The following is a 26,490-nucleotide window of genomic DNA, read 5'->3' on the forward strand; positions in this document are numbered from 1 at the left end:
CATGAAAATCTCCAGCACTTATCCCAGAATATCTCCACTTATGTTTTATGCTCCTTTCTTCCCCATTACAGATAATACCCTATTTTGCAGTCAGAAAAATCATTACAGAGCCTTAAAGTCCACCCATCATTAGCTATGAACAAGGTGCAAATTTACCTGAGCCTTGAGATGTACTCTTCTGAGCACCTGTGGAAGAAACTTGAGCCTTCGTTATAGTCTGCACAGGCTGAGCAACAATCGTCCCTCCGCCTCCACTCACAATGGCTTTGGCTACACCTTGAGTCACAACCTGCTTTGGACCAACAGCCTTTGCTACTGAAGAGCCAGATTTTGCCACAAGAATCTGGCCCCCACTGATAGCCACTGCTTGCTTCACTGTCGACTGCAAAGCGGAACCGACCGGGATGCCAACAACCTGCAAGAGACACGGGTGGGATGAGTGCTGCTGGCAAGAGCAACCCTGTCAGGTCTGACCCACAGTCTTGCCCCACCTCTGGACATGTCAGAACACTTTCTACCTGTCTTGTCATGCAAGGCTACTCCTTCTGAAACAAAATCCAACTGGCAAGAGGCCAACCCCAAGTAAAAAAGATAAACTGTTCAACACAACTGGGATTTTTGAGCACCTACAAAAGATGAAGTGGATTTAAATTACAGGGCACTCCATCTTTTCCCAGTATATAAGCAATGGCTTAATTCCAGCTGAAGGATAAAGCTTGCCTTGGCAAAGCACAGAGATCCAGAAACTTAACTTCAAAATATTCATGGGAACAGGCTCCTTGGGAAAACTATGTCCTCAAAGCAGAATCCAACAAGTGCCTCAATTTTATGTGTTCACAATTACTGCAGGCAAACATGAACTTGAGCACCCGCTCAAACAGGCAGTAAACCAGTAAAAAGGACAATGAACTGTTGCAAATGCAAACGTGTAATTATTGTGCAAAAGTGAAAGCTCCATGCTTTGCATGTGATTTGACTCTCTCCACAATGGAAACAGGCAAGGAGGAAGAAAATTTCAGACATGTCTATCACCTTGTCACTACACAGTTCCCATGCCTCAGCTCTGCCACTCCTGTCACACAGCACTGCAGTGGCACAGACTCCCACAGTAAAACACTTGAGCAGGATACTTCCACCTCATCCTAGTTCCAGCTCAGCCATGAGCCCTCTCCCTATTTGTTCAGTTTTCTTCATCACGGAACTGCAGTCCAAAGAAAGAACTTGACTTCTGTTATGGAAAGACTTGGATGAGTTTCAGGCAAGAGCTGAGTGAGGATGGAAGCCAACTTCTTAGGTTGACAGGCTCCAGCTCAAAGCCACTCCTGCCCCACTGTTGCCACAGGTCAGACAGAGGTGGGAGATGTCCCCTGTACACACCAACATGCAAAAAAAAAAAAATTCTTTCTCATGAGCTTCAGGTGAGCATGACATGAGCCAGCCTGTGCACATGGGGACACCAAGCTAACCACAGTACTACTGCCTGGGACTGAGACAGAAGCAACCCTGCATCCCAAAGAGAAGCACCAAATGTTGCAATAAAACCACAAAAAAGAGAGCCCAACCCAGTGCCTCATACCTTGGGCTGCACCGTCCCCTCGCCTGTGCTCCCAAGCGGCTTCTGTGGTGACAAGGCCACCATGTGGCTGCCTTTCACAGTGACATACTGCTGCACTGAGGGCTGAGTGCTTGTCCCTGTCACTGGTAGCTGGGGCTGCTGGGGCAGCTCTCCTGGCTCCTGCTTTATTATCACCTTTTAAATGGAAAGAAAGAAAGAAAAAATAAGAAAAGCAACCATCTGAAATCCCTGGGCAGCATTTCTGGAGCAGGCTGTCTGCAGGAAAGGGCAGGGATCAGGCACTACAACTCAGATCTGGACTTTAACTCAGCTCCAAGACAAGGGCTTCTCAAGAGTGCTGGAGGAGTCTGCATTTACCAAGCATTCTACATTTGAGAGATGCTCAGAAATTGCAAAACTACAGAAATTACTAGTAGTATTAGAACTACTAGTTATACTAACAATGGACTTGACCAGACCTAACTTTTTCAGGCCCTACATCTCAGCATGGAGCCCCAACACTTCAAGGTTTCAAATTTCTAAACACCCTCCTGCTCAGAATACTTTCTAAACCTCTTTTCTATTGTGCAAAATTACAAGTGGTACTATAGCTATAGATACTGTGAATCATTGTAGCTGACATTACTCTCTTGTCTATGTTTTATGTTTCTCTGGGAAGAGAAACTAATCCTAACCACTAATCCTAATCCCCAGGAGCAGCAACTCAAGAAAGGCTGAGGATTTCTTGTGTTTGTTGCAGGCCACTACAACTGGTAGGAAAAATTCTTCCATTTTTTACTTGGACCACTTAATTCTGCCAGAAACAACTTCACATTCCAGATGGTAACATTTAAGCAAACATACTCAGTAGTGGCAACATCTGACATTCAGAAATCAGTGTCATGTTTTTCAAGAAGCTCCTGACAGATTTACTGCAGTTCCCTTCTACTGTATCCCACTAAAAATAGCTTTTAAACCATCAGCCTCAATACGACAGTGATTCAAAGAAAAATGAGAAAGAATGCAAGAGGAGACAAAAAGAAAGACCATAGGTACACAAGGATTGAAAAAAAAAGCAAAACACATTTTTGAGCCCTTGTGACAACTGTGACACATTGGTTCCAGTAAGGGGTTTACATGCACTGGATGTTCCGTAGTTTATGGCACCAGTCCACGTGCAATGGCATTTTTGGGCTCCTTGTCTGGGCACAAAAGCCAAGAGGAATACCTTTGTAAAAGCTCCAAGTCCTCCAGTGACTGATTTGGGGCTCTGCACCTTGGGGTGACTCCCAATGGGACAAAGGGGTGGCATGGTGGCAAACAGAGAGTCCTCCTGCTGCAAAAAGGAAGACATGGAGCAAAAATCTGTGACATGTCCAATACAAGAAATAAAACAAGGGAGTGTTTATAAAGGGTAGCATGGACCATTTGAGCAGGCCAGACAAATAACACATTTCCAAAATCAGTCAGCACTTAAGTACAAGGAGTATAACATACTTAATATAACATACAAAGCAAATTTATAATTTGGAAAGTTACATCTCCAACAGCAGTAACTACAACATTACAGCTTTTCCACCAACCTGAAAACATAAAGTAAAATGCACAAACCTATGATTATATATATATATATATGTATTTAAATATGTTCAGTTTTTAACTTTGCCCTGGAAATACAGAATTCTAATGTGACTTATCATATGTGCCTACTTTGACTCAAAAAAAACCTTTCAGAAAGAACTTCCTCAGCCAAATCAGTGAAAAACAGACTAATGAATGGTTTTCAAGATAGATAACTGAAATCCAGCTGAATAGACAAGCTCTTAAAAGCTGAACAGCTAGCTGCACAAGTGACACTTAAAATGCTACCCCAAACTAATTGCTTCAGATGGCAAATCTCCAACACATTTTCCCTAACAGACATCCTGCATCAATATTCCTGTGACTTGGAGACAGGGAAAAGCTCCCATTTCCAACAGCACACCCACAAGCTGCTTTCAGAAAGCCTCACTGACCCCACTTCCCTGCCAGAAATATCCTTCCTAGCACAAGATGTAGGAGATCTGATGTGAGACAGTTCATCTCCATACCTCTTGAACTTTGCAGATCTGAAGCATGAACCCTGCTCACCACTGTTTGTTGCTACATTTGGCTACTCCACTGTTTACACAAACAGTTTTCTACATGCGGAAAGTTGCAAAACCACAAAATGAGGTATTTTCAGCCTGCTAAGAAAAAGTACTGAACAAAAATAGTGAACAGAGTCAAGGTTTTGAGGTAGACACCCCTGGTTTAATCACATGCTGTCACCAACAAAGTGAAGGAGATGAAAGTCAGCCACAGAACAGCTTTTCTGAAAGGTAAAACATTTTGAGAGCTGTGCCCTCCATGGGTTTCCTTGGAGAAAAGAGCAGAGCCTGTAACAGAGGTGTAAGCAAATCTAATTAGAGCTGCATGAAGTGACACTAGTATCTTGTAAAACCACCATGTTCTTTCAAGGCTCCATCTGTTAGACATAGCAAACCTTCACATGAAACAACAACCAGAAGAACTTGCTTGAAATTCAGAATTTGTAATACTAGAAAGCTCTATTCAAGAGGCAGCTGGAAGTACCTCACCTACTAAGAACATTACCTTGACAGCTGAGGTGACAAAACTGCTCCCATGGGTCTTTGATACAGGAGATCCAGTTCCATGAGAGGCCTGACAAACAGTGCTCAGTTTGCTGGTTGGGCTCCCTGGTATCAGGAAATAAAGCAGATATTGGTGAGGGACAGGGAGCAGTGCCTCTCAGCACTGTTCTAACAATGAGCACACCATTTCACCTCCTGTATTCTGCATGACTTGCACCACTGGGAGTGGGCATGAGCACAAAGCAAACCCACCACTGAATTTCCACCTGCAGAATCCACACCTCAGAAGGGGTACTCAGGTACCCAGAGCTCTGTTTCCTGCAAGCAAATGGTCAGGCATCTTCCCCAGTGGCTGAGGGCAACAGCTACAGGTGCCAACAGGGAAATTAGGACTGTAGCTGAGCTGCCAGTCAGAACCTCCTGCTGCAGATGGAATTTACTCCACTGCCCAGAAGCCCTCTGAACCTACACCACCATCAGAAGCTGGCACAGGGGGAGGCTTGGAAGAGGTTGGTGTGGGAAGAAACAAAAAGACCAGAAAAGGAGTAAGGCAAAGTGAGGAGGAACAAGAGGAAGAGACAGAATAAGTAGGGTAAAGAAACAAAAGTAAGGAATGAAGACATAGGGATCACTGTCTGCAGAAAACTGCTTTTGCAAAATTAACTTGTGCCACAGAACTCTCCTGACCCTCTGAGATGGATGGGGGTCCAGGACCAAACTTACCCAGAATTATCAGTGTGCACACAACACTCTGCTGCTCAGCAGCAGTTCTGTTCCTGCTGTTGGTTTGGTTTGTTAGCTTCATTTGTTTCAGAGATGGCAAAGCCATCAATTACATACATGAAAACAGTCATGATCTGCATACAGTCTCTTGGACAACTGCTCTACAATCTGCATTTAATTTTAAAAGTAAATGAGTTGCCATTACTCGAAGTACTGGGGTTTGGGAATGCTGGCTTTCCATCTCACCACTCTTTTAAAGGATGATCTACAGTTTTCTCAAAAACATCCCCGTGACTTTCTCTGGAGTATCCCATGACACACAATCCAGCATGGCTGCAGCTGCCAAAAAGCCAGTTCCACATTCCCTCTTGCTCCCTCACACAGGGTCTGGCGATGAGACTATCTGCAACAAAACCCCATTTGGAGAGAGGAGAGTATTTACTTTTCTCCTCTGCCACTGACCTGAGCTGACTTGGCCAGGGAAGTGTAAGGAGTGCAAGGGAGGGAGAGGCAGCAGGCAGTTTCTCCCAGGCCAGCCTGTACTTACCTCACACTAATGTAGTGGAAAACTGCACCTGAAATGGCATTACCACCTGTATGTCCAAAACATCTGGGGCACCTAAAACCTACTCTCTGTGTACAGATCTCTACTGCAAGAACACAAAAGTTATCCAAACCATGGCAAATGACATGTAGAGTGGACAGTCAGGCTGGAGGTAAAGAAGAAACGGAAAAGAGAAAAGGCAGAAAACCCCCAAGCAACCAAAACCCCCCCACCCCAGCAAATCCTATTGGTGAAACAGCATCAGTGTTACCAAGAAAAGTCCAAACCACACTTTTTAAAAACACAGCTATGACCGTGTTTCCCCTGCCAATTCCATCTGTGATGAAATGGAGTATGACAGCTGTGTTACCTCAGATAAAAGGAGGAAATTTTACTAAAGGAAGAAGTTTTGCACTTTCCAACCACAGCCAACAAAACGTTTGTGCATTACATGGATGCTGCAGTTTACCACATGGCTCCAAGCATCCTTCTGAGGATGCTGGCAAGCACACACATAAACAAACAAACAAGTGCGTGTTTTAAATAGATGGTGTTCTTGGTCACAAATCCCAACAGAAAAAGAAATCACAAATTAAAAAAATAAAGAGGTTTGAGTAACCCCTCCCCCAACCCCAACGCAAAGATTACCAATTGACTGCCATAGCAAATCACCTGTCTCCTGCAGTTCAGCCCCCCCCCTGACCCCAGGGCTTATGTCACCACTGAAGCACCCAGGGAGTGCAGTAAAAAGTAATCCAAACCAGCTGAAATCAGACCAGCAAGTTAAGAGCAATAACAAAACCCAAGATGTCTGCTTTCCTGGTTTATACACATTTCAATACACCTAAAGTACTGTGCACTGGGCCCCCAAACTGCTCTGCAGTCACTGCAAGCTCATGGTGAGCTTTTTGCCCATGGTAACAGTTCTCACCCAAACACCTGTGCACAGTTTCTGTCTAAACCTCTGTGCACCACAGCCTACATGATTTTTAACTCTTCCCCTTTTGCCTGCAAAGAACAGGCTCTCTTCGAGGAGGTTTCTCTGAATTCCAGTTGGCCTTGCACTATGAGCCATTTCCTAAAAGGAGTCAGGTTACAGTCTGAGACACTTAGCCCTGTGACACAGCTCAACTGTGCAAACCACCGGTACCTCCCTCTTCCTTTGCAGAGTATTTCTGCATCTTCACAACCTGAAATCCTGCTGTTACACTCATCATTTTCAAGGGAAAATAAACTGGGATGGGTAAGACCAAGCCACTGCCTTCTGCAATCACACTACACACCTGTGCTTGTGGCTGCTGCTCCAACCATCTGTCCAGGCTTGTCCACAAGAATATAGGGGTTATTAATGACTGAGCTAGCAGAACCTTGCTTCATGTGCACCGGAGTGGAGGTTGGGGTACGAGGTAGTGGAGATGGACTAGGGGTCGATATTGGAGAACCTTAAGGAAAAAAGTCCAATGCTTCCATCTTGTAAATGTTGTAACAACACAAAAATACAGCAAAAGCAGTACTTTTTAAAATGGCTTAGAAAAGGAACTTTTTTTTTTTGAGGATGCGTTTCCCAGGCAGAGAGAGATCACAGAACTCAGAGAAGGAAAGAGGAGAGAGAAGGGAAGGGAGAGACATGTAAAACACTATGGCTCATACATACCCTGGGCATCCTCTGCCTACCAGGACAAGCAGGGTACAAACGGACCTTGAGAAGCCACTTGGTCCATCCCTGAATCCTGAGGGCTGTTCCTGTTCATTCTCACTGCCAAGACCAGTCCTCCACCCAAGGAGATGAAGAAAGAGAGCTGAGCTCCTTAACAAGTGGTCTCCTTCCCTGGTGGAGCCCACAGAGCAGGCATGCACAGAGAGGAACTGAGCAGTTCATGGGAAACAAGCTGAGTGTGATACAACAGCCATCAGACACCCATGAGAGATGCTCTTCTCTCTCCACTGCTCTCACTGCAGCAGAAGGCCTTGAAAGGAAACTAAAATGTGCAATTTCTGAGCAACAGGAGCAGAAGAAAGACCAAATAGAAAAGCTGGATGAGAAGGTTAACAGGAAATGCAGAGAAAAGGACAAGCAAGGAAGTGCTCAGAGCAAAGAGAGTGCAGCAAACACAGTAAGCTTCAACTGCCTGTTAATCTGCTTTCTTGGCAGTGACTGACAATTAAAATGGAACATACATGCTGCCCAGATAAAATGTCCATGCCTCATAAACTGCTTTTGAAATCTGAAAGAGTTGACACTTCTTGGCAGACAGCAAAACCTTGGAAAAATATTTAGCAGGGAAACATTTAAATGGCAGAGATAAACCGAGAACAGTCCAAGGATTTTAAGAAAGACAGGATGGCCCCTGTAATTCTAGCTTTCTGGGAAGCCTTGGGAAAAGAAGATCAAGAGACAAGCTTATTAAGAAAGAAGAAAGCACTTGGCAGAGATTCAAATGTAAATCAGCCTGAGTACAGTTTTAAGATGTCAAGGAAAAATATTGAAATATAATTTAAAAAACCAACAAACCAGACATAGTTAAGGGAAAATAGCTGAGAGTAATCACCATAAATCACACACTCTGATAACTGGTGTTTCATTCTCTCTATCCTGAACACCAGAAAATGAAGGGATGTAACACGTCAACTTTCAGGTTTATAACTCTTGACATGGTGAGCTGCATATTACTTAAAACTTTCTGATGTAAAATATCATCCAGTGGAAGGGATCACGCCCAGGCAGGGAAGGGACTATAAGTGAAATGAGTAAACAGCACCTTGACCATGTTTGGTTCAGAAGCTACCCATCACATTGCTCACTGCAGTCAGCTGACAATTTAATCCAACAGAGGGTGGACTTTTGGAAGAGGAAGACCTAAGCTGTTCCATCTGAGGAGATATTGTAAGTACAAGAGGGATCATTCTCATTGAGAATTATCTGCCCAATAACCAGGAAGTTTTCTTCTTAATCCATCCTAGCTGTCTGAAAGCAGGAGGGAGAAGAATGACTTCTTTCCACATAAATACCCCACACAGAAGATGTGGGCAGCAGTCCAGTTAAAGACTATCTTTTTCAGACTTGAAATCACTCAGGAACAGGGAGAGAACAGCTCATCCTGCTTTTGATCTGATGTGATGCATTTCACATTGGAGTTTTTTTCCTTCAACACTGTGTTTAACTCCTTATTCTAGTCTCCTACTGCCTGATGTTTAAACATTGGCAGGAAATCGCGGGGAAGAAACAAAACAAGTCCAACTGGTTCACTCTCCTTTTCCAGGGTGAAGCACTCGGGTAAGTAAACTAACATTCACCTGATACAATCTTGCAACTCATGGTGATAGGCTGGAAGGATTTTCCTGGCGACTCTGCAGGGCTTGGGCTCTGACCTTGAGGCACTATTTTACAGCTAGCTGCAATGGGTTGAAAGGCTGAATTTCCATGAGAGCCAAAGGCAACTTTCTGTGTGGCTAACTTGGTGGGAGTCCGTTCTATCGAAGATGGCAGGGAATAAAACGTGGCATGTCTTTCGGTTTCAGCATTCCCAGAGAATCCTGATTAAAACAGGGAAAAGAAGAGAAATAGTTCTTAGGCTGAGACATCTAATTCCTTACTGTGCTTCTCTACACAAACAAAACTCAGCTACGACAAACACGATTTTGAAGGCAGGAAGGAAAAGCAAGTGGTGGCTGAAGCGGGAACAGGTGGGGTACAGGGTTCCTCCTGGGCAAGCCCGTGGGATTTGCTGCTGAACAGAAGAATAAAAAGCTACCATGCAGACTGCATCAGCTGTGGTGGGTGAGCAACCACCTCCTGCACATTTCCTTGGAATGACCCTTCCATTGAACAAAAGCTGCTGGTAGTCTCAAGAGTCCTTGGTTAGGGTCCCACGGTACTAAGGCTGGATCTCCTCCACAGAGAATCTTGCAGTGCATTTTTTGGAGTAAGAGCACAAGGAGACCACCTACTTACTACCTTCTGGGTTAAAGAATCTACCTTAGAAGCTCAATAAATTTGAAGTTTACAAGAGAAGTCACCGCCTGTCAGTGTAAGGAGTGAGCTGGTTCACTCCCTTCCTGTTGGCTGTAGCACTGCTCACCTCAAGGTGCTGCATGTCTTCTGTTTGAATAAAAATCCTGTGCAATTAAAATGTCTCCTTAAAATTTACATTTCTCCTTTTTTGGCCACCAGAAAACACTGCATACAAACAGTGGACAGACTTCTTGCTGAGCCAGAACAGCAGCAGCAGCATGGCAGCATTCATCACAAAGTGCACCATGCTCCAGCTTCAAGCCATTCCCTGGACACAGGAGCATAAGGATAAATCAAAACATAAGGATAAATCAGACCACACTGCATCAAACTGTGATTTGAAATAGAAATCTGCTTTTCAAAGTAAGTCTCTCACACTGACATGTGCAAACCATAAAAGACACCTTTGTTTCTCTAGCCCAGTTAACCAAGGTCTCTTATGTAAGCCCTAACACCATATATTTCAGAAAATAAAGCTAAGTGCTCAGAGGCACAGTTTTTCCTACTTGACACAAAATAAAAAACAGTGTGCCCAGGGGGCCAGGCAATTCACATTATCCTGAGGCATCCACTGCTGCCCCACTGCAAAGGGTGCTGTGTTTCCTGCTCTTACAGGGGAAGGTGAGAATGAGACCATGACATGCACAGATACCATCTCTCAGGGTATACCAAACACACAGGGTCTTTTTCACTCTCTGCTTTAAACACCAGAGTTATGTGGTCATTTTTGTTCCTTCAGTCAGCTCATGTTAGGCACAACCACAACCTGACACACACCACTAGACCAGTTCCTTAAATGTAGATACTGAAACATTCAGAAACCTAAAACATCCTCTGAAAGCAGACTGCCAAAACCAAAACTACAAGTGCTATTCAACAGCCTGATTTTCAACTGCATCTGTTGCATAAAGCTCCATATTCACTGTTTCTGCCAAAACAGAACCCACTCCACTCACTCCAGGTCACAAAAACAAACCCAAAACCCAGATGAACAGCAATTTTTGAATTACATTTCAGAAGAGTACACTGAGGAGGTGATCACCTGGGGTAAGCAAGGAGCAGGTAGCACTGAAAATCATTAAGGCACGACAGGAGTTAGGAGGAGGCATCCAGAAGAGCGGAAGTTCCAAGAACTCAGATTTCACCCACAGCCATTCACTTTACCTTTGTCCACAGAAGCATCTGGGCTGGAGTCCCGTAGCTGTTTAATGGGTGAAGAAGCCTTGACTGGTGCTGGGATGCTCAGTGGCAGTGATAAAGATGTAGGAACATCAGAAATGTCAGACTCTGAAGGCTGAGAGAAGAGGTACTCCTCCCCGAGGGAATGCCTGTGCAGCTCCACATCCACAACCTTCCATTAATATGAAAAAGGAAGACATGAATATTTGGTAGCTAGGTAAAGATAAAAAGTGAAAACAACTATTTCTTTTCTTTCTATTTGTTGTCTAGAAATGTCTCCCTTTCCCCCCTCCTCCCTTTTCCCCCCCATTTCCTTTCATTTCAGGGAGACTTTCCAGAGGTCCAGCAGCACCTAAGCTAAAATAAGGATCTGAAAAACATTTAACATTTAACCCCCACAGTAAACCAGCACATCTCTCAGCCTGTGGGGTAATCTAAACACTGAACACTGGAAGGAATACCGAGAGCAACCTGAAGCACCCCACTAAGGAAAGGACTGCAAATCCCTTCAGGGATGAGCACAAAACTGCAGCTTGCCTCTTGATAAGGCCTTGAGAAACACATCACATTATCTGTTCTTCAAAAGTTTTCTTTAATCACAGCAGGCATTTCACATTACTATTTCCTCCACTGAAATAATGCAATTTCACCATAATTTCAACACAGTAACAGCAAGGGGAAAATAATGCAAAAAAACCTTTGGAGACATAGCAAACTATGAGTCATTAATGATTTTATTTTAAGTTTTAGCAGCTCATTTTCCTTTAAGACAATTCATTTTGACAGACACAGACACTTAAAAGTACTTATTATACCTCAGTATTTCAACAGGATAGTTGGATGATCTCTAACAAATTATTTATGTATGAGATCTGCAGCACATCAGAATGTAAATAGTCTGGTAGAAGAAGCCCCACAAAGAAAATAGTAAAATAAAGCTCCAGTGCAAGTTCTTTATGGAAGAAGAGCTAGAAACTTGTCTCCCCTGATCTACAAACAGGGAAAAAAATTACTGTTGTCATGAGTAGTGACAGGGTGTCACAATAATTTCATTTAAGAAGAGAGCAAAACCTACATTCAAGAAACATTCTGGATCTGACTCCATACTTATACCTGTGTATATTTTTTTTAAACATCCCAAAGGCAATCAAATCACAACATCCATCCCACTCACCGTTTCTGCTCCAAGTGTCTGCAGGCCTGTGTAGGTCCTGTCCAGCTGGGTAAAACAATGCAATATATTTATATTAACCAGGGCATAGCAGTATTTTAGCTAGAATTTACAATACAGTTTGCTTGGAAGAAGTTGAAACAGGGTAAGTTGAGCAGCAGAGCATGCAATTCTTTGAGGCCACAGAGTCACAAAGTACCCTGTCTTTTGCAAAAAGCCAACCACGACCCAAAGACCATGCTAAAAAGTAGAAAGAAGAAAAAACAAAAAACTGAACTACATGAGAAAAAAACCAGAATGGGGGGGAGGGGAATTATTTTTTAGTCAGTCATATTTGGGGTTGCAATGAGTTATTTAGCATGAAATTCGTTAATGCAGGCAGAGTTTAAATAAAACCAACCAAGCTGCTCAAGAAAACAGAAAACTACACCAGCTCAGGACTTAATTCCACTAATGCCAGGGACTACTAATTAGAAAGAAAACAAGGGCAATAGCCTAATTTTCCAGGACTGCTGCATATTATAATTCCTATTGAGTGTCACAAGACAGGTGAATAAGTTGAAAAATAAGGCAAAAAGAACAAGGAAGGAACAGTGAATCTTGGCCCTCCCTGCCAAGGGATAATCTCAAGCAGCTGCCCAAGGAACAGAACACACACAGCAACCACCTCACTAACAAAAGACAGCTCTGCAGCACACAGCAAGAGCATGATAAACATCTCCAGCTGCAGGGAAACACCAAGTAAATGCCTTGCTGCTCTAAGCAGAATCAGTTCCAACTCTTGCAGGGCTGAGTTCCTTCCCTGCCACATCACTCAGCTATATCCAAGGTAAAGAGGCTTTCCTGGATCTTTTCTGATTTTCCAGCTCAACTTTTCACGCGCAAATGGCCAGCAGGACACACAACAGAGAGGCAGAAGCACAAACACAAGCAGAGCCTATTCTAGATTGTGAAGGAGAGCTCATTTCATTGCCTTTCTCTCAAGCACTTTTTTCTAATACCTTCAAATTGTGTATGATATCAATCCTCTTGTTCTGGCTGTCCTTGAAGTGTATCTGGACTCTCACAGGGAATTCTCCCCAGCCTCTCCTGGTCAGGTGAAAAGGAGGCTCTCTGGAAACAAATAATGATTCATGTTATGGATTCAGAAGCAGTACAGCTTTCACCTACCACGTTTTCAGAAAGCCAGGGATTGCTTTTCTAGTTGAAGCTTTCTTCAGGCCTGCTATTCACCACAGACAGAGAGAGAATGCAACCACAGAAATGAGAATTTTACAGATTTAGACAACTGAAAACATACTTTTATTTTGCACAAGGGACAGGGAAGAAAATAGTAAAACACTGCACACTGCTGGATGAGGGAACACAGGAAACAAGTGTCTTCGGAAGAAAAACAAGCTGTCTAATGTCAAGTAAAAAATGTTGTTTCAAAAAAACACAAATCAGCTCCTAGGACACAGCTGTGAACTTTCAATGCAGCATTTTGCAATTGCTTTCTGCTCCTCCCTATCTAGTAGCAAGAAAGCAGACACTTCATGCAACATGAGAACATCATACAGACAAAACAAGAAGAGACAACAAGAAAATCTAAGCTGACAACTGTCACTCTCCAAGCTGAAAAAGAAGGGCATATTTATCTCCAATAATAAGTGTCACTTAGTATTTCAGCTGGCTGTTACTGTAAATCCCAACCGTAGTTTTGCAATGTAACAACACACAAGCCCTCTAAAGGCTATTTTTAGCCCAGAATATTCATGTTCACTACAATGACTGGGGCTGTGGGACAAGAAACCAATTAATCAGAGGAAGAAGACAGAAGAAACAGAAGGCAAACAGCACTGACAACAGATACTGGAAACTGAGAAAGGCATGAAAAGACAGCAGCCAAGTGTGATTACTATTTCATGCAGCAAAGGAGTTTGCTTTTGTCCTGTTCAGGGTTGCCTTCTCAAAAACATTAATAAGCCTTGCCAACACTTTTCTCAGGTCACACTTTCTGGGGTTACCTTTAATTTTCCTAGAATTAAGTTGCTGTTCTGTACCCAGGAGACAGCTGAACTTCCATGGAGAATTTGGGAAGACATTAAGTATTATGAAGGCAAACTCTTGCTGCCTTGTTCAAGTAAGGAAGAAAGAAAGACTGACAGAGCATTTCCCTGCAGAAGTCAACAGAGAACTGACCTCAGTTACAGCTTTAAATATGTACCTAGGAGAGGACAGAGGAGCTGCCCTGTTTCTGTAGCACCAGCACCACTACACTGACAGGAAATTCCTTGAAGCATGAAGCCAATGCCACTGATCTCACTACAGTGGATAAGAACAATTTCTTGCCCAAAACCACATCTGGGCAAAACAACTTTCTGAGATTCCTCTTTCTTTTCCACACTGGAATGGATGGAAGGTAGAAAACAGCTCTTTCAGCAACACAAGTCTGCCCTGCACAAGCAGAAAGCATAACACACCTGCATGAACAACAAGAAATGCAGTAACTGAATGGTTTAGTTAGTAGCAAACCAATCAAACAACAAAAAAACCAGCCAACCAACCAAACAGAAAAAAAACACCCTATTCAGTATGTTTGTTACATAAAAACTGATTTATTCTTACTATGATTTTGGAGTAAATCAAGACAAGCCAGAGGTTAGAGACAGACATGGAATATTTAACCAGAAAAAGAAGTTGCTAACTTTCAAAGAAAACTTTCCCCTGAAAGCCTGGAAAGCACAAAGACTGTAATAATTCCTTATTACCTCACTTCTACCAGGTCATTAGGTTTGTAACTGGGATGGAGGAAGAACCAAACTTTCTTGACAAAATGATTTATGCTGGGTTCTCTCCTAGAGCCTCGGACATACACCATCCATTTATGGGTTGACTGATCATTTTCTTCTCTCTTGTCAGGGCGAATGTACCTGGCAACAAAATTAAAAAACAAAACAAGATAAAAATCCCAAACAAATATCACAAAAAGCATTTTGGCAAAGATTAGGGGAAAACATTTGGGATAGTAAAATTCCTATGTGAACCTTGTCCATGTAGAGTTCTGCTCATTATTCCTTACTCTGACAGATCATCCAGAAAGCAGTTTCCATAATTACAGTATTTCCAACACATTTTCTCTATTTTAGTGCACAACTCTCATATGAAATCCATCCATTTAAACATCTGACTCTTAACTAGGATGACAATTTTAACAGTCTACCACTGTCAAATCCCTTTCTACACCTTATTCTGAAATAACAGGAAGGAAACCCCCCCCAGAACACATTTGATAGCAACACTGCTATCAAAACTACAAATAATAACAATTCTTCTTATAAATTTTTAAGAAACTTAATCGTAAATACTTGGTTCCAAGAAACTTCACAGTAAGTACTTGGTTCCAACTCCAGGCTTAGGATCAGCAAATGTTTGCTACTTTCTGTGCAAGAGGAAAAGTCTCACACAAGTAGTACCAGGGTGGAGAGTTAAAACGTGGACTTGTCCAGAGTTTCCTAAAATGAACTAATTTTTTCGAAGTTGAAAAGTTATGTCTATTTACATTTACCTGTCTTAAAACTTGAGGAAAAAAATTTAAATATAAACTGTACAAATTGATGTCTTCAGACTATGCTGGACTTTCACAGTTTTTCTCATTCTGATAAGGTTTGGGGTTTTTTTTGTTTGTTTGTTAAAACCCAACATTTTCTCTGTGGACACATGGAATTAGTCATTAGAACAACCTGCTTTTCCAAATTTTCATGGAAAAACTTGGGAGTTCTATCTGCTCAGGAAAGGCTAAGACTCCCCTTGAGAGAAACACATCTTAAAGACTCTCTCTATGTACATGTATACATATATGCACATACACACACACACACACATATATATAAAAACTCCTAAAACACCTGTTCCTCACAGAAAGGAACTCACACATTCAAGGAGTGCCTGTGAACACACAAGCTTGTGTTCAGTTCATACCTTGTTCATGCTTGTGTTGTGTTCATACCTCACAGGGTGACAGCCTAGCAACTTTGTCTCCAAATTTTAACCTGTAACTCCGTTTAACCCTGACACACCAGCCCACCTCTCAGATGCTGAATACTAACTTGGAGACGTTGCCAACCACAATGGTTTTCTTCACATAAAGCCGTGAGGTTTCATCCTGGGGCAGCCCAGCATTTCGTTGTCCTGGTTTTTGGGAGCTCGAAACACCCGAACTTCCCTGAGGGAAGGGGAAGAAGAGAAAGGCAAACAGGAAACCAAACATTACCCTTAACCATCATCTCGTTCGGTACTAGAACAGTAAGGTAGTGTTAAAAAAAAAGTAAAGCTGCACAGTTAAATGAGAAACCAACAACGAATCATCTCTAAAAATACTTATATTGCTATCCAGGCACATTCAGGCAACTCAGGCACACAACAATGCCATACTAGCCAGCCACACTGCAGGGCTTCACTGAGTGTGCTTTATGTGACATGCCATGGAGCTGAGCCATGACTTCAGCTTGGGTTTCAGAAGCACTGCCACTGCACTGTCTGAAAAACATTAAGCACTGCTAGAGTGGCACCATGTTGGTGACTAATCAGAAACAAAGCTAAATCTCTCACAAGTGGCTTCTGAAAATATGAATCTTTCTCATTCCCAGGCTCTGCTGCTTTGCAGGACTCAAGTGTTGCTTCACAGTGAAGAATTGAGGCTGGAGCTGTGACAAGAATTCAGCTCCAGCTCAACAGGGACAGCAGTCAGCCATTCCACACCATCCACACCTAGAGAAGGCTGCAAATCCATGGCAATACTTGGCAGTAATAAATCCAGCCTAAGCAACTTGGTAACACCTCAGCTATGGAGCAGCAGCCAAGACTGCTCAAAGGATGAGAGGACCACCTGCAGGCTGCACTGCTGTTTGCATGGGAATCAGGGGCTGGGGTTCATGATAAAGGGGGGTCCACACCAGATATTGTGTATCTGCCTTCTGCTGTGGACCCCAGGCAGGGCAATAAACAACAAACTGCAGCCCTGTTATCACGGGTGTCATGCTGCTCAGTGGGGGCAGAATCATTGCTCTTTCTGCTGTGTATTACTACACTTGACCAGCTGCAGAATGCTTAATCCTGGTTAGGGTTAAGAGGCTGTACTCCTCTGGCAGGCCTGACAGTTTGACAAACTGCTAGGAAACTGAAGAGCTTCCTCTTGCCCACTGAGGCACATTTCACCTGCAGCCAGTGAGGTCTCTCCCCTGCTGAGCTAACTGTAGCCAACAGGTGAAGCATTTCTGTAGCTGCACAGTGAGACACGAAGGGAACAGACCCAGGTCAAAATTAACCCAGAAAAAAGGATGGGGAAAATAATGAAAGAAGGTCCTTTTAACCTGGGTCAGACAAGCAGTGATATTAGCACAACAGCACTACCAAAAGAAAACAACAGAAACTCTGCACCCAGGCTCTATCAGCTCACACTCCCAAGCTGAGCTCATCCACTGCTGTCACTGTTTCCAACACAGACTGCTGAGGAGGCAAAACACCAAACTCCAGTAGCTCAATCACTCTAAGCAATGCAGTCCCCATGGGCACCCAGGGCCAGGCAGCAGCATTACTTCTGAGAAACACTGCTGGGAATAACACATCTTGCTCTCTCTCCAGGCTCTTCCCTTCCTCACCTGACTTTCAGCTGCACAGCAAAACCCTTTGCTCAAGCAGTGAAACACCCACCTTTACCAGAGGCTACCAACAGAGGCAGTGGCAGAAAGAGGTGTCCTAACATGAACTGCTGCCTGGCTGACCTTTCTGCTGGGCAAGACCGAGTTAAGAGTAGTCACCCAAGTTACATACACTTCAGTCAGCCTTACAGCAAAGCCAGGCTGTGAGAGAGGGAGTAAGTGGTTGGATGGAGTAAGAAACAGATCTTCAGCAAGGTGAGTGAAAGCGGGAAGAGATCCTGGTGCCAGCATTGCATCCAGCCAAAGCACACACCTCCAACAGCTTGGTCACTGGAGTTCTACTTTACCCTGCCAGTACTTCTGCTCTGTCTCTGGTCCAGGCTGTTTGCCAGCTGCTCCTCTGCATCCAAGTTGCCATTGTCTTTGTCCAGGAGAAAGTCATTGTGCTGGGAGAGCGAGTCGCTCTCGGAGTGGTTGGCAGATGGAGTGTCTGAGCCCTGGTTAGCTGGAGATGATGATCTGGAGGGTGATTCCAAGAATTTCTTGATTGAAGGGTGATTAAGAATGGTCACATCACATGACCTGGCCCCCTGCAACAAAGAGGTGATGGGGTCAGTGTTTCCCTGCAGCCCAGACAAAAATGAAGCTGTGCCAGAGGAGAAAAAGTCAACTCATGAAGAAAGAGCAAATATTTAATCAGCTGTCCTGCAAGAAAAACACATGCCACAGAAGGTAAGAGCTTAAAACAATTCTACAGAAGCAACCCTAAACTGAACCTGTTCCTTTAGACCTTTTGATCACAGAAACCCACCTGGGTTTTGTAAAGGACTGCAGCCTAGTCAAATGCCTGTAATGTCCCCTTGAAAATCATGTGTTCCCCTCCTGCACAGGCACCTGTGATCTTCTGCCATCCACAGAAAGGCCACGGCTGCCCACCTGCTGCAGGCATGCAGGGTAGATGAATGCATCACTTTTGATACTGACTGGCAGTCTGCTCACTGCCCATGAGGCAAACTATGAGCTCCCTGTCTGCTCCCAAAGCTGAGGAGATGAGAAAGAGGAAGGTGCTTGTGCATGCTTGCAAACTTTCCTGAAACTGTGCCTCTTAAGAGCTCATCTTAGATCCTTCTAAACCTGCAAGGGAGAGGACAGGGCAGGAGAGTGTTCAAATCTCTCGTTTTTTTCATTACTCTGACAAAGGCCTTTTTTCCCTTCTGTATTTGCTTTTAAGCACAGGAGAAAACCACCCACCACTCAGACCAAGTGTCCCTTGGCCACTTCTCCTTCCAGCCACCTCCCTGTCACCTTGATTTCATGATGAACCAAGTCAGCAGAGCAATGACAGACAGGCTCACTCCAGCTCCTGCAGCCAGACTCACACTAGCTCATCACTGACAGATTTTTTTTTGCAGACAGTAAGAACTGAAAGAGGCTTCTTTCTTCCCTGAACAAACTACCTGGATCACCCAGGCTGGCACAATTATTTTGCCAGTGTAATGGTGGAGGTGGCATGGAGACTGAAACAGGACTACTGTGGAGCAGCAGAACTGTTCTTGAGAGGTGGTAGCAGGGGAAGGGTTAAACATGGTCACACCTGGGACTTCAAAGGTTCATTTGAGAGCCTCCCTTCCAGTTGTCCATTTGGGTACATGAGTGAAGCAATCACTAACTCTCAGTTACCAACTTAAGGGAGTTATATCCATATACCCAACACCACTAACAAAATTACATCATGAACTGTAATCATACAGAATCATAAGCCTCAAAACCCAGTAGTACAGGATTCAAAAAACTGTTTATATGTATGAGAACAGGTCAGGAATTTGCAAATCATCTTCCTAGACCTTCTGAATCGAACTACAAAGACTCCCATTCTACCAGCAGCAGAAACAAGGCAGTCATTCACTGCTGAGCCAAACACACATTAACCACACATTAAAAATAGGTAACAGAAGAAACTGAAACCAGTAGTAATTTCAAAATACAGAGAGAACTGATCTAGCCTGCATGCAAATCAGGACTTAGAGAGAAAAAATTACAAATGCAATTGGAGATCCAGTTACACCAGCCATAAGCTCATAAAAACTACAGGAAAACTAAACACAGCAAGGATGCACCAGGAAGTTTTGTGAATACTTTGAAACAATTAAAAATGTTGCTATTTCTGGCAAGTGTGAAAATCAGCAAGTAAAAAACAAATAAATACCATGCATGGTGGAAGAACAAGAGCATGGGGCAAGACATCTCTTGCTGATAAATGGTAACACTGTACTTCCCCTGATCAGAACCTGGCTCACATTCTTCAGCCACCTACATAAAAATCCTGGGGCAAAGTGGGACTCAAAGCCTTACCACAACCTTTTTAAACCCCATTTGCTGAACTTGAGTTCAGTGAGGAAAAATCAAGGACATTTTTGCTTTTGCCTCAGCCCAATTCTTCATAAAATTAAAGAAGGAAAACCAGGAGAAGCAGTGTGTGCTGTTGCTTGGAAGACAAATTCCCATTTTACTAGAGTAAAAGCAAGGTTTGCAACACCCACCCACACCTTTCAAAAATCAGCTCAGATCTTTACTGGAAATTAGATCAACTCCCTGAACTGACAAGATAGAAAATAAATACCTACAAAGGAGTGAACTACATGTCAATTTCAAGTCTTCCAGAATCATGAACACCCTGCAAATACCCGCCCACTATGGACAGAGTGCTCAGAACTGGGGTTTAACTGGGGTTAACTGGGGTTTAACTTTTTGTTTTGTTTTTTTAATCTTGTGATTTTTTAATCTCTCTGTGACAACCCTTTGATTTGTCTCCTGCTTTACTGCTCACCAAACCATCAAAAGACTGCCTGACAAGGTAAAGGGTGGATGGTTTCATGGCAATGCCTGAACCTCAAGAATTGCTGATTTATTTTTTCCTCCAAAGTTCCATCTGCTGCCACACTCCTCCTGTAAGACAGGAAAACATGTTCACCACTTTTCAAAGCTTTACAAGGAGGTGTGCAGTCTGTGAGAAGGGAGATGTTCTCATGCAAATAATGAAGAAAAAAAGCAGACTATTTCAGAAACCAGAATCCAGGACTGCTAAACACCTACTCAACCACTTGAAGACTCATTTTGCAAAGTGCCTGAGGCCCAGCTGCTGATGCACAGGTCTCCTCTACCACTGCCACCCCATCTGCAGTCTGTGTTCCACCATTCCACCAGCAAATCACATGTCAAAAGCAACACCAGATGAATAGCCAGTGAACTCCACATCTTCCTTTGCAAATGTTCCCTAAAGCCTTCTTATTCCCAAAGGAATTCTTACCTCTCCAGCTTTAAGGAGACTAGCAGATGCATAATAGTTAGCCACAATGCAGGCACGCAGCTTGTCCATCATCCTCCTTGCTTCAATCAGGCGCTACAAAACGAAGAGGTAACACACAGTAACAGATACCCACTGCACCAAACCTCCCCCCCGGGCCCAAATACACCAGGATCTCATGTATTTTTAAGGACAAAACCTTTATACCTGATCTATAACTTCGATTTCATGCTCTTTACTCTTCATTTCAACGGCAAATTGTTCTTTTATAATTGCCTCGATCTTCTGCACAGCAACTTCTCGAGCTGTGCCAGGCCACACATGGAAAATAAAAAAGAAGGAAGTATTTATATTCCCATTTTAGAGGCTCTGTTTCAAAGCACAAAGATCAGAAATTGTTACTGAGTGAGAACTGAAGGGACAGTAAGTGCAGCACAAGCGCAGGAAAAGGGAAGGATCACTTCTGCAAGAGAAAGTAATCTTTTTTTAACAAAAAACACATGTATCTTTAAAAGGCAACTTATGTGTAGGGTTGTTTTTCCTTTTAAGGTCTGAGATGGCAAAGAACAGAAGATGGGAAGGACAGGACCAGTTTGTTTGCTTCTGTCTTGGTAAAGCTGTAAACAGCAAGAGGAAAACCAAACGTGCTGTGGCCAAGTGCTGCTACCAGTGGGACTGCACAGGAGTTTGCTGGAACACTACGAGCATTTTTCTGCTCTTTGGCCCAATTTTACTGCTCTTTGGCCCAATTCATATCCAGGAAATTTATACCACACCATGCAGCAGTAACAGGGGAAAGTAATACTTCCTGTGTTCAGCACTGGCATCAAGTGCAGCCTGTCCTGGAGTGCCTACAAGCCTTTTATTACCCACAAAGGACACTATGTTATCAAAAGCTGGTATACCTCTCACAAAACCTTCTTCCAGCCTGGTATTTAAAAAATTTCATCCTCTCATCAGTTTAATGACCTTGGCAGAAAGCACACAGTGTACTATTTCAAACTCTGCTAATGTCTTATGGCAACTTAGTAAGAACTAACTTGGCATCTTGCTTTGCTCTTCTAGAACATGTATGAAGACAGGAAGATCAATTCTTTTTGGTCTACACCTAGACTTTAATATTGCCCTTCTTTTAAGTCACCTCAATTGTGCCTCTGGGGTTCAAGCAACATCTGTTTTTAACAAGTTATAAGCAAGAACTTGGAAAATTGACAACTGAGCTTCTAGAAGCAAGCCTGGAAAAAGTCCTCCACTCTGTGTCAGTTCAGTAACCCCACTGCAAAGCAGATCAGTCTGGGTTCCTCTAAAAAAAAATCTCATACTGTTTCTATGTGGAATAGGAGGCAACAGCACCAAGACTTTGTTTGGAGCTCCAGAGGAAGTATTTGTTGTCCTAAAGGGCAGACATCTTTCTAATGAGGTTTCTAATATCCCAATAGAAAGAGTAAGGAAAACAAAGGTGAGTCAAAACTTTGCTGGTATGTTCCAATTAGTTTATGTACTGTCTGATCAGGTACCTACAACAAAAGCAAGGCAACTCATGTTTCTATTTGCAACAAGGATGTGCAACAAAAATATTATCCTAAATATTTCTACTTATATCTAAATAGCTTTCTATATTCTAAGATCAGAAATAGTTCAAACCTACACTGAAACAGATTTATGGTTGAATCTGTACAAGTAATACAAAATTAAAAAGCAGAGGGATATAATTTTCCTCAAACCATGAACACTATGCCTAGGAATTGCACACATAAGATTACACTTAAAAAAATAAAAACAAAAACGAAATAAAATAAGGTAAGAGATGTACAGTTCAGACAAGGACACCTGCATCTCTTCTCAAGACTGATGATGCCATCAGCACCAGTATTATGACCATGAAAGCACTTCAGGATTTGTGGTTATATTACAGAGGCTTTTAGGAACACTTTATTTTCATATTTTTCCCAGCTTAGTGTCAACCACAGTCCCTAATTAGATCATGGGAGTGAAATTTGTGTATTGAAGGAATTCTTGTATCAAAGCTGGAGGTCTTCCACAGGAAGAAGAAAAAGCAAACTTGGAGGAATCACCTGAACAGAAACTTCACTTTGGCAAGGACAGTTTTCCAAGACACAGAGATTTTGTCTGCTAAATTAGATTTTTCAAAAGCAGACTAAAAACTCATCTGCAGTCCCTGGGACACTCCACCACAGAGGGTGGTTACTTCCAAGCAGTTCAGGCAGCCAGGAGGGGTAACACTCTTCTGCCAGTGCCAGCTCCAGCACAGCCCTACTGTCAGCCCAGAACAAACGTGGCAGACAAGACCTGCCCAGCAACACATTCAACCCAGAGCTCAGGCTGCTCAGCCTTGTGAAGCTGAACACTGCCCTCCAAAATGTCACCTACTAAGCTGTCATCTGCCTCCCTCTAACTGGTAGCTCCCAGAATCCTGCTCTGTTCCTGGATCTTCTGCAGATCCCACAGCCTTTGTTTTTCTCACCTCTCTGTTTATCAGCTTGTCCCATCACGATCCTCTCACTGGTGCAATGCCAAAAATCACAAGCCTACTCCCTGTCCCAGGGGCATGAAGCTCAACTCTCATTTGCCCAGAGATGACTGCAACCTGTCCCAGGGACCCTGCCAAGAGGTTCCCTGGTTCCCAAAACAACCATATCCAAGAATGCCAAATGCAAATCTACTTATCCAGTTACTCTCTCCACTCCTTCATCCATCTTCCCTTCAGTCGAGTAGCTGCTTCTCCTCCACTCTTACATATTTCAAGCCCTGACCTATCCCTTCCACACTGCTCCACTTCACTTTATCTGCTGCTCGTGCAAATACCTCTCATTGCACAAGTCAGTCTACCTATAGCAGGGTCACTGATTTCTCCCCCCACACCCCGTGCTGAACTGTGACTTGTATCCCCCAAAATGTAAACGAGCTGCCAGTCTTTGTGGCAGCAGCAAAACAGATGCACATGTTGGAGCACATCTTGACATGGGCAACTGCTGGGAACATGCACTGGAGGATGCTTCAGCAAGCAACAGGAGCCAAACTACGTGGCTGGAGCCCTGGAGAGATGCTCCACCTGCTATCAGGTACTGAGGTTTTCATCCTCACACTGGGTTTACTATTCAGCTCACAGCTGAACAGCTCCATGCTCAACAATCACATCTTTATGTGGTTACACAGAGATATCACTAGCTCCCTTGCTCAATTTCCCAATTCTCAAATTCCCCAGCCCTTTTCTGACCTGTTTGCAGACAGCATGCACACCCTCAGCATTTCTAGCTCCTCCCCTGAGATCCCTGTTGCTTACCTGACTGCTCAGCTGCTTTGTGTCGCTTGTTGGGATGTGCAATGGTGATCTCCTCATAGTCGGGGTCCTTCTCGACAATCACTCTCTTGATCCCAGACATGTTCTCTCTGCTAGTCTGCTTAGAGGCAAAATAAAAGCACTAAAGTCACCCAACCAACCTTCTGGACAGGTACCAACCTCTCCCCATCGGAAGGCCTGCGGTGCACCTCCCCAAAGGAGCTGGGACGCCTCCTTCCCCACTTGCTGTAGATCAGCCCACAGCTGCAAAACTCGGAGCTGGTGTTGATCTGTGCAGCCCGGGAGCTTTTCCTGCCTGTCCCCCGGCTCGTGCTGCGGTGACAACTCCTGTCCGCAGCCCCCCGGGCCCGGCACTGAGCAGACACCCCGCTGCCAGCTGCAGGGGGACTCTCGGGGAGCTCCCCCGCACGGGCACCGCCAACCGGGGGGGATGGGGGGGGAGGGGGGGGATGAGGGAGGAACGAGCCGGGAGCTCCAGCGACCCGCAGCCCAAATACGTGCGGGAGGTCCCACGGCCCGTCCTGCCAGGGCCGAAGGGGCTCCTCAGGAGCCTCGGCACTGACCCGCGCCCTCACCGGGATCCACCGCCGCTTCCCCTCAAGAGCCGAAAACCTCAACCACGGCCCGTCCCGCGGAGAGGAACCGCTCCGGGCGGTCCCGGTGGTCCCGGTAGCGGCGGTGCCGCTGAGGTGAGGCTGAGGTTGCGGTGACCTCGAGGCCGCGCCAGGGGCGGCAGCGCGCGGCCGGGCCCACGTGCGCAGCGGGCGCCCCTCCGCTCCCCTCCCCCGCCCGCACACACAAAGCCGCCTCGCGCTCCTCCCCCCCCCCCCCTCCCGCACCCGCCCCGCCGCTCACCCGCGCGCCGCCGCCACGCGACCCGACCCGGTCCGGTCCGGTCCGGCCCCGCCTCCTGTACCGCCTGCCCCCGCCCGCCCGCCCGCTGTCCCGGATAGCTCAGCGCTGTCCCCCGGCGGCCCGACCCGCCGACACCCGCAGCGCCGCCGCCATCAGCGCAGAGCCGTGTGTGCGGCGGCCTGCCCGTCACGGCCGGGGCGTGTCCCGCGCAGGCGGACAGCGGGGAAGGGGCGGGACGGAGACGGAGACCGCCCCGGGGGCCCGGCACCTGCTGCCGAGGGCAGGTGACCCCTCGGTGGGAGGCTGAGGGCGGGACGGGACGGGACAGGACAGCCCCCGAGTGAAGGAGGAGAGGAGAGAGCGGGAAGATCAGCGCCGCTGCTCCTCTGGGTTGAAACGACCTTATTGCAATTAGTACTGAGAGAGATATTTAGCACACAGGATACTCTGCAAGAATGATGATTAGCAAAAAAAAAAAACCGAAACAAAACAAAAACAAACAAAAACAAAAAAAGCCCCCAAACCAACAAAAAAACCCCAAGCCCCAAGAAAAAAAAGCCGTGGGTTGACTGAGGTGCAAGAGGAACACCGCGTCCCTCAGGCGGCCCCAGGCCGTCCTTGTGCCCCCGAGCTCCACCAGAGGGAGGTTTGACATTGATCTCACAAGGATAGGCTGCAAAAACGATCTTAGACCAGATTTACCACTCATCTTACTTTGTAATCTCTCGAATCAAGGCTAAAATGGTTCAAATTTCTAGAGGTAATACCTCCGTTTGTGTTGGGTTTGGGCAGAATGCAGTCACCTCTCAGGTGCAGCTCGTGGCAAGCAGTGCTTTGCTCTGTGGTAGTTCATGCAGTGTATTTATAAAATTATTTGAGGACACCAATTAGTCAGCCTTTAAGGTAATTTTTAAATTAACTTTATTTTTTTCTCCTCATTTCAGGACCATCACGACAACAGCTTCCTGACTTGTTAGGAAGCAACAAATGAGCTATGGCAAATTGATGTTACTTACACTCAAATTTGTACCATGCTCGTCAGGAAAAATATGTATATACCTTAATTTTCTTTTCAATTTCTTCCTTTTTCCTGCTAAATGGAAAGAGGAAGAGGCCGTTGTTAAAATATTGCCACTGATTGACTGTGTTTAAGACTTAGAATACCTTACGGTGGGCTTCAGCCCTCAAAAATATTTCCACTGCTTTGCAGCCTGTAGATTCCCTTCCAAGCAACGTTATGTCTTTCAGGAAAGTCAAACTTCTGCAAGCATCAAACTTGGTCATAACTTGTTCTTGGCACCACAGGAAAACCCACTCAGTTGCTGTAAACCTGGCCAAACTTTAAACCTGCAGCAGATGCCGTTGGCTTGCCAAATTTTATTTCATGTTTGAAGGTGTTTGAAAATGACTGTGTGTCTCAGTAGTACAAAAATACAGACTCATCTCAGCGGGGGTAGGTTCAAAACTATGCAGCTACTTCAGTGTTCTGCATCTCAAAGCTGCAAGAAAAAAAAAAACAACCCCATGGAAGATGCAGCAGTATCATTATGACC

The 26,490-nt window shown here is 44.6% G+C and overlaps 1 protein-coding gene across 9 annotated transcripts in view; it reads right to left on the reverse strand.

Annotated features, from left to right (window-relative positions):
• Positions 1-25,134, reverse strand: part of YEATS2 (YEATS domain containing 2) — a 46,798-nt gene extending 21,664 nt beyond the window's left edge. Inside the window, exons 1-16 of one of the 9 annotated variants that reach the window (XR_011727335.1) lie at positions 24,646-24,850; positions 24,065-24,174; positions 20,968-21,065; positions 20,764-20,856; positions 17,804-18,046; positions 15,906-16,021; positions 14,568-14,729; positions 12,819-12,930; positions 11,821-11,865; positions 10,632-10,818; positions 8,750-8,989; positions 6,739-6,897; positions 4,190-4,293; positions 2,784-2,891; positions 1,577-1,750; positions 157-415 (exon numbers count right to left, since the gene is read on the reverse strand). Coding sequence is in view for 8 of the 9 variants with exons in the window: in XM_071751543.1 (XP_071607644.1) it covers positions 157-415; positions 1,577-1,750; positions 2,784-2,891; positions 4,190-4,293; positions 6,739-6,897; positions 8,750-8,989; positions 10,632-10,818; positions 11,821-11,865; positions 12,819-12,930; positions 14,568-14,729; positions 15,906-16,021; positions 17,804-18,046; positions 20,764-20,856; positions 20,968-21,065; positions 24,065-24,164 (2,200 nt within the window). In the remaining variant the exon portion in view is untranslated. Of the gene's footprint in view, positions 1-156; positions 416-1,576; positions 1,751-2,783; positions 2,892-4,189; positions 4,294-6,738; positions 6,898-8,749; positions 8,990-10,631; positions 10,819-11,820; positions 11,866-12,818; positions 12,931-14,567; positions 14,730-15,905; positions 16,022-17,803; positions 18,047-20,763; positions 20,857-20,967; positions 21,066-24,064; positions 24,183-24,645; positions 24,851-24,937 lie in introns of those variants that run through there. The other 8 variants (XM_071751543.1, XM_071751544.1, XM_071751545.1 and 5 more) reach the window with 8 other exon arrangements.
• Positions 25,135-26,490: the final 1,356 nt, after the last annotated feature.

The sequence above is a fragment of the Heliangelus exortis genome, chromosome 9, assembly GCF_036169615.1.
Source record: "Heliangelus exortis chromosome 9, bHelExo1.hap1, whole genome shotgun sequence".
Lineage (NCBI taxonomy): Eukaryota > Metazoa > Chordata > Aves > Apodiformes > Trochilidae > Heliangelus > Heliangelus exortis.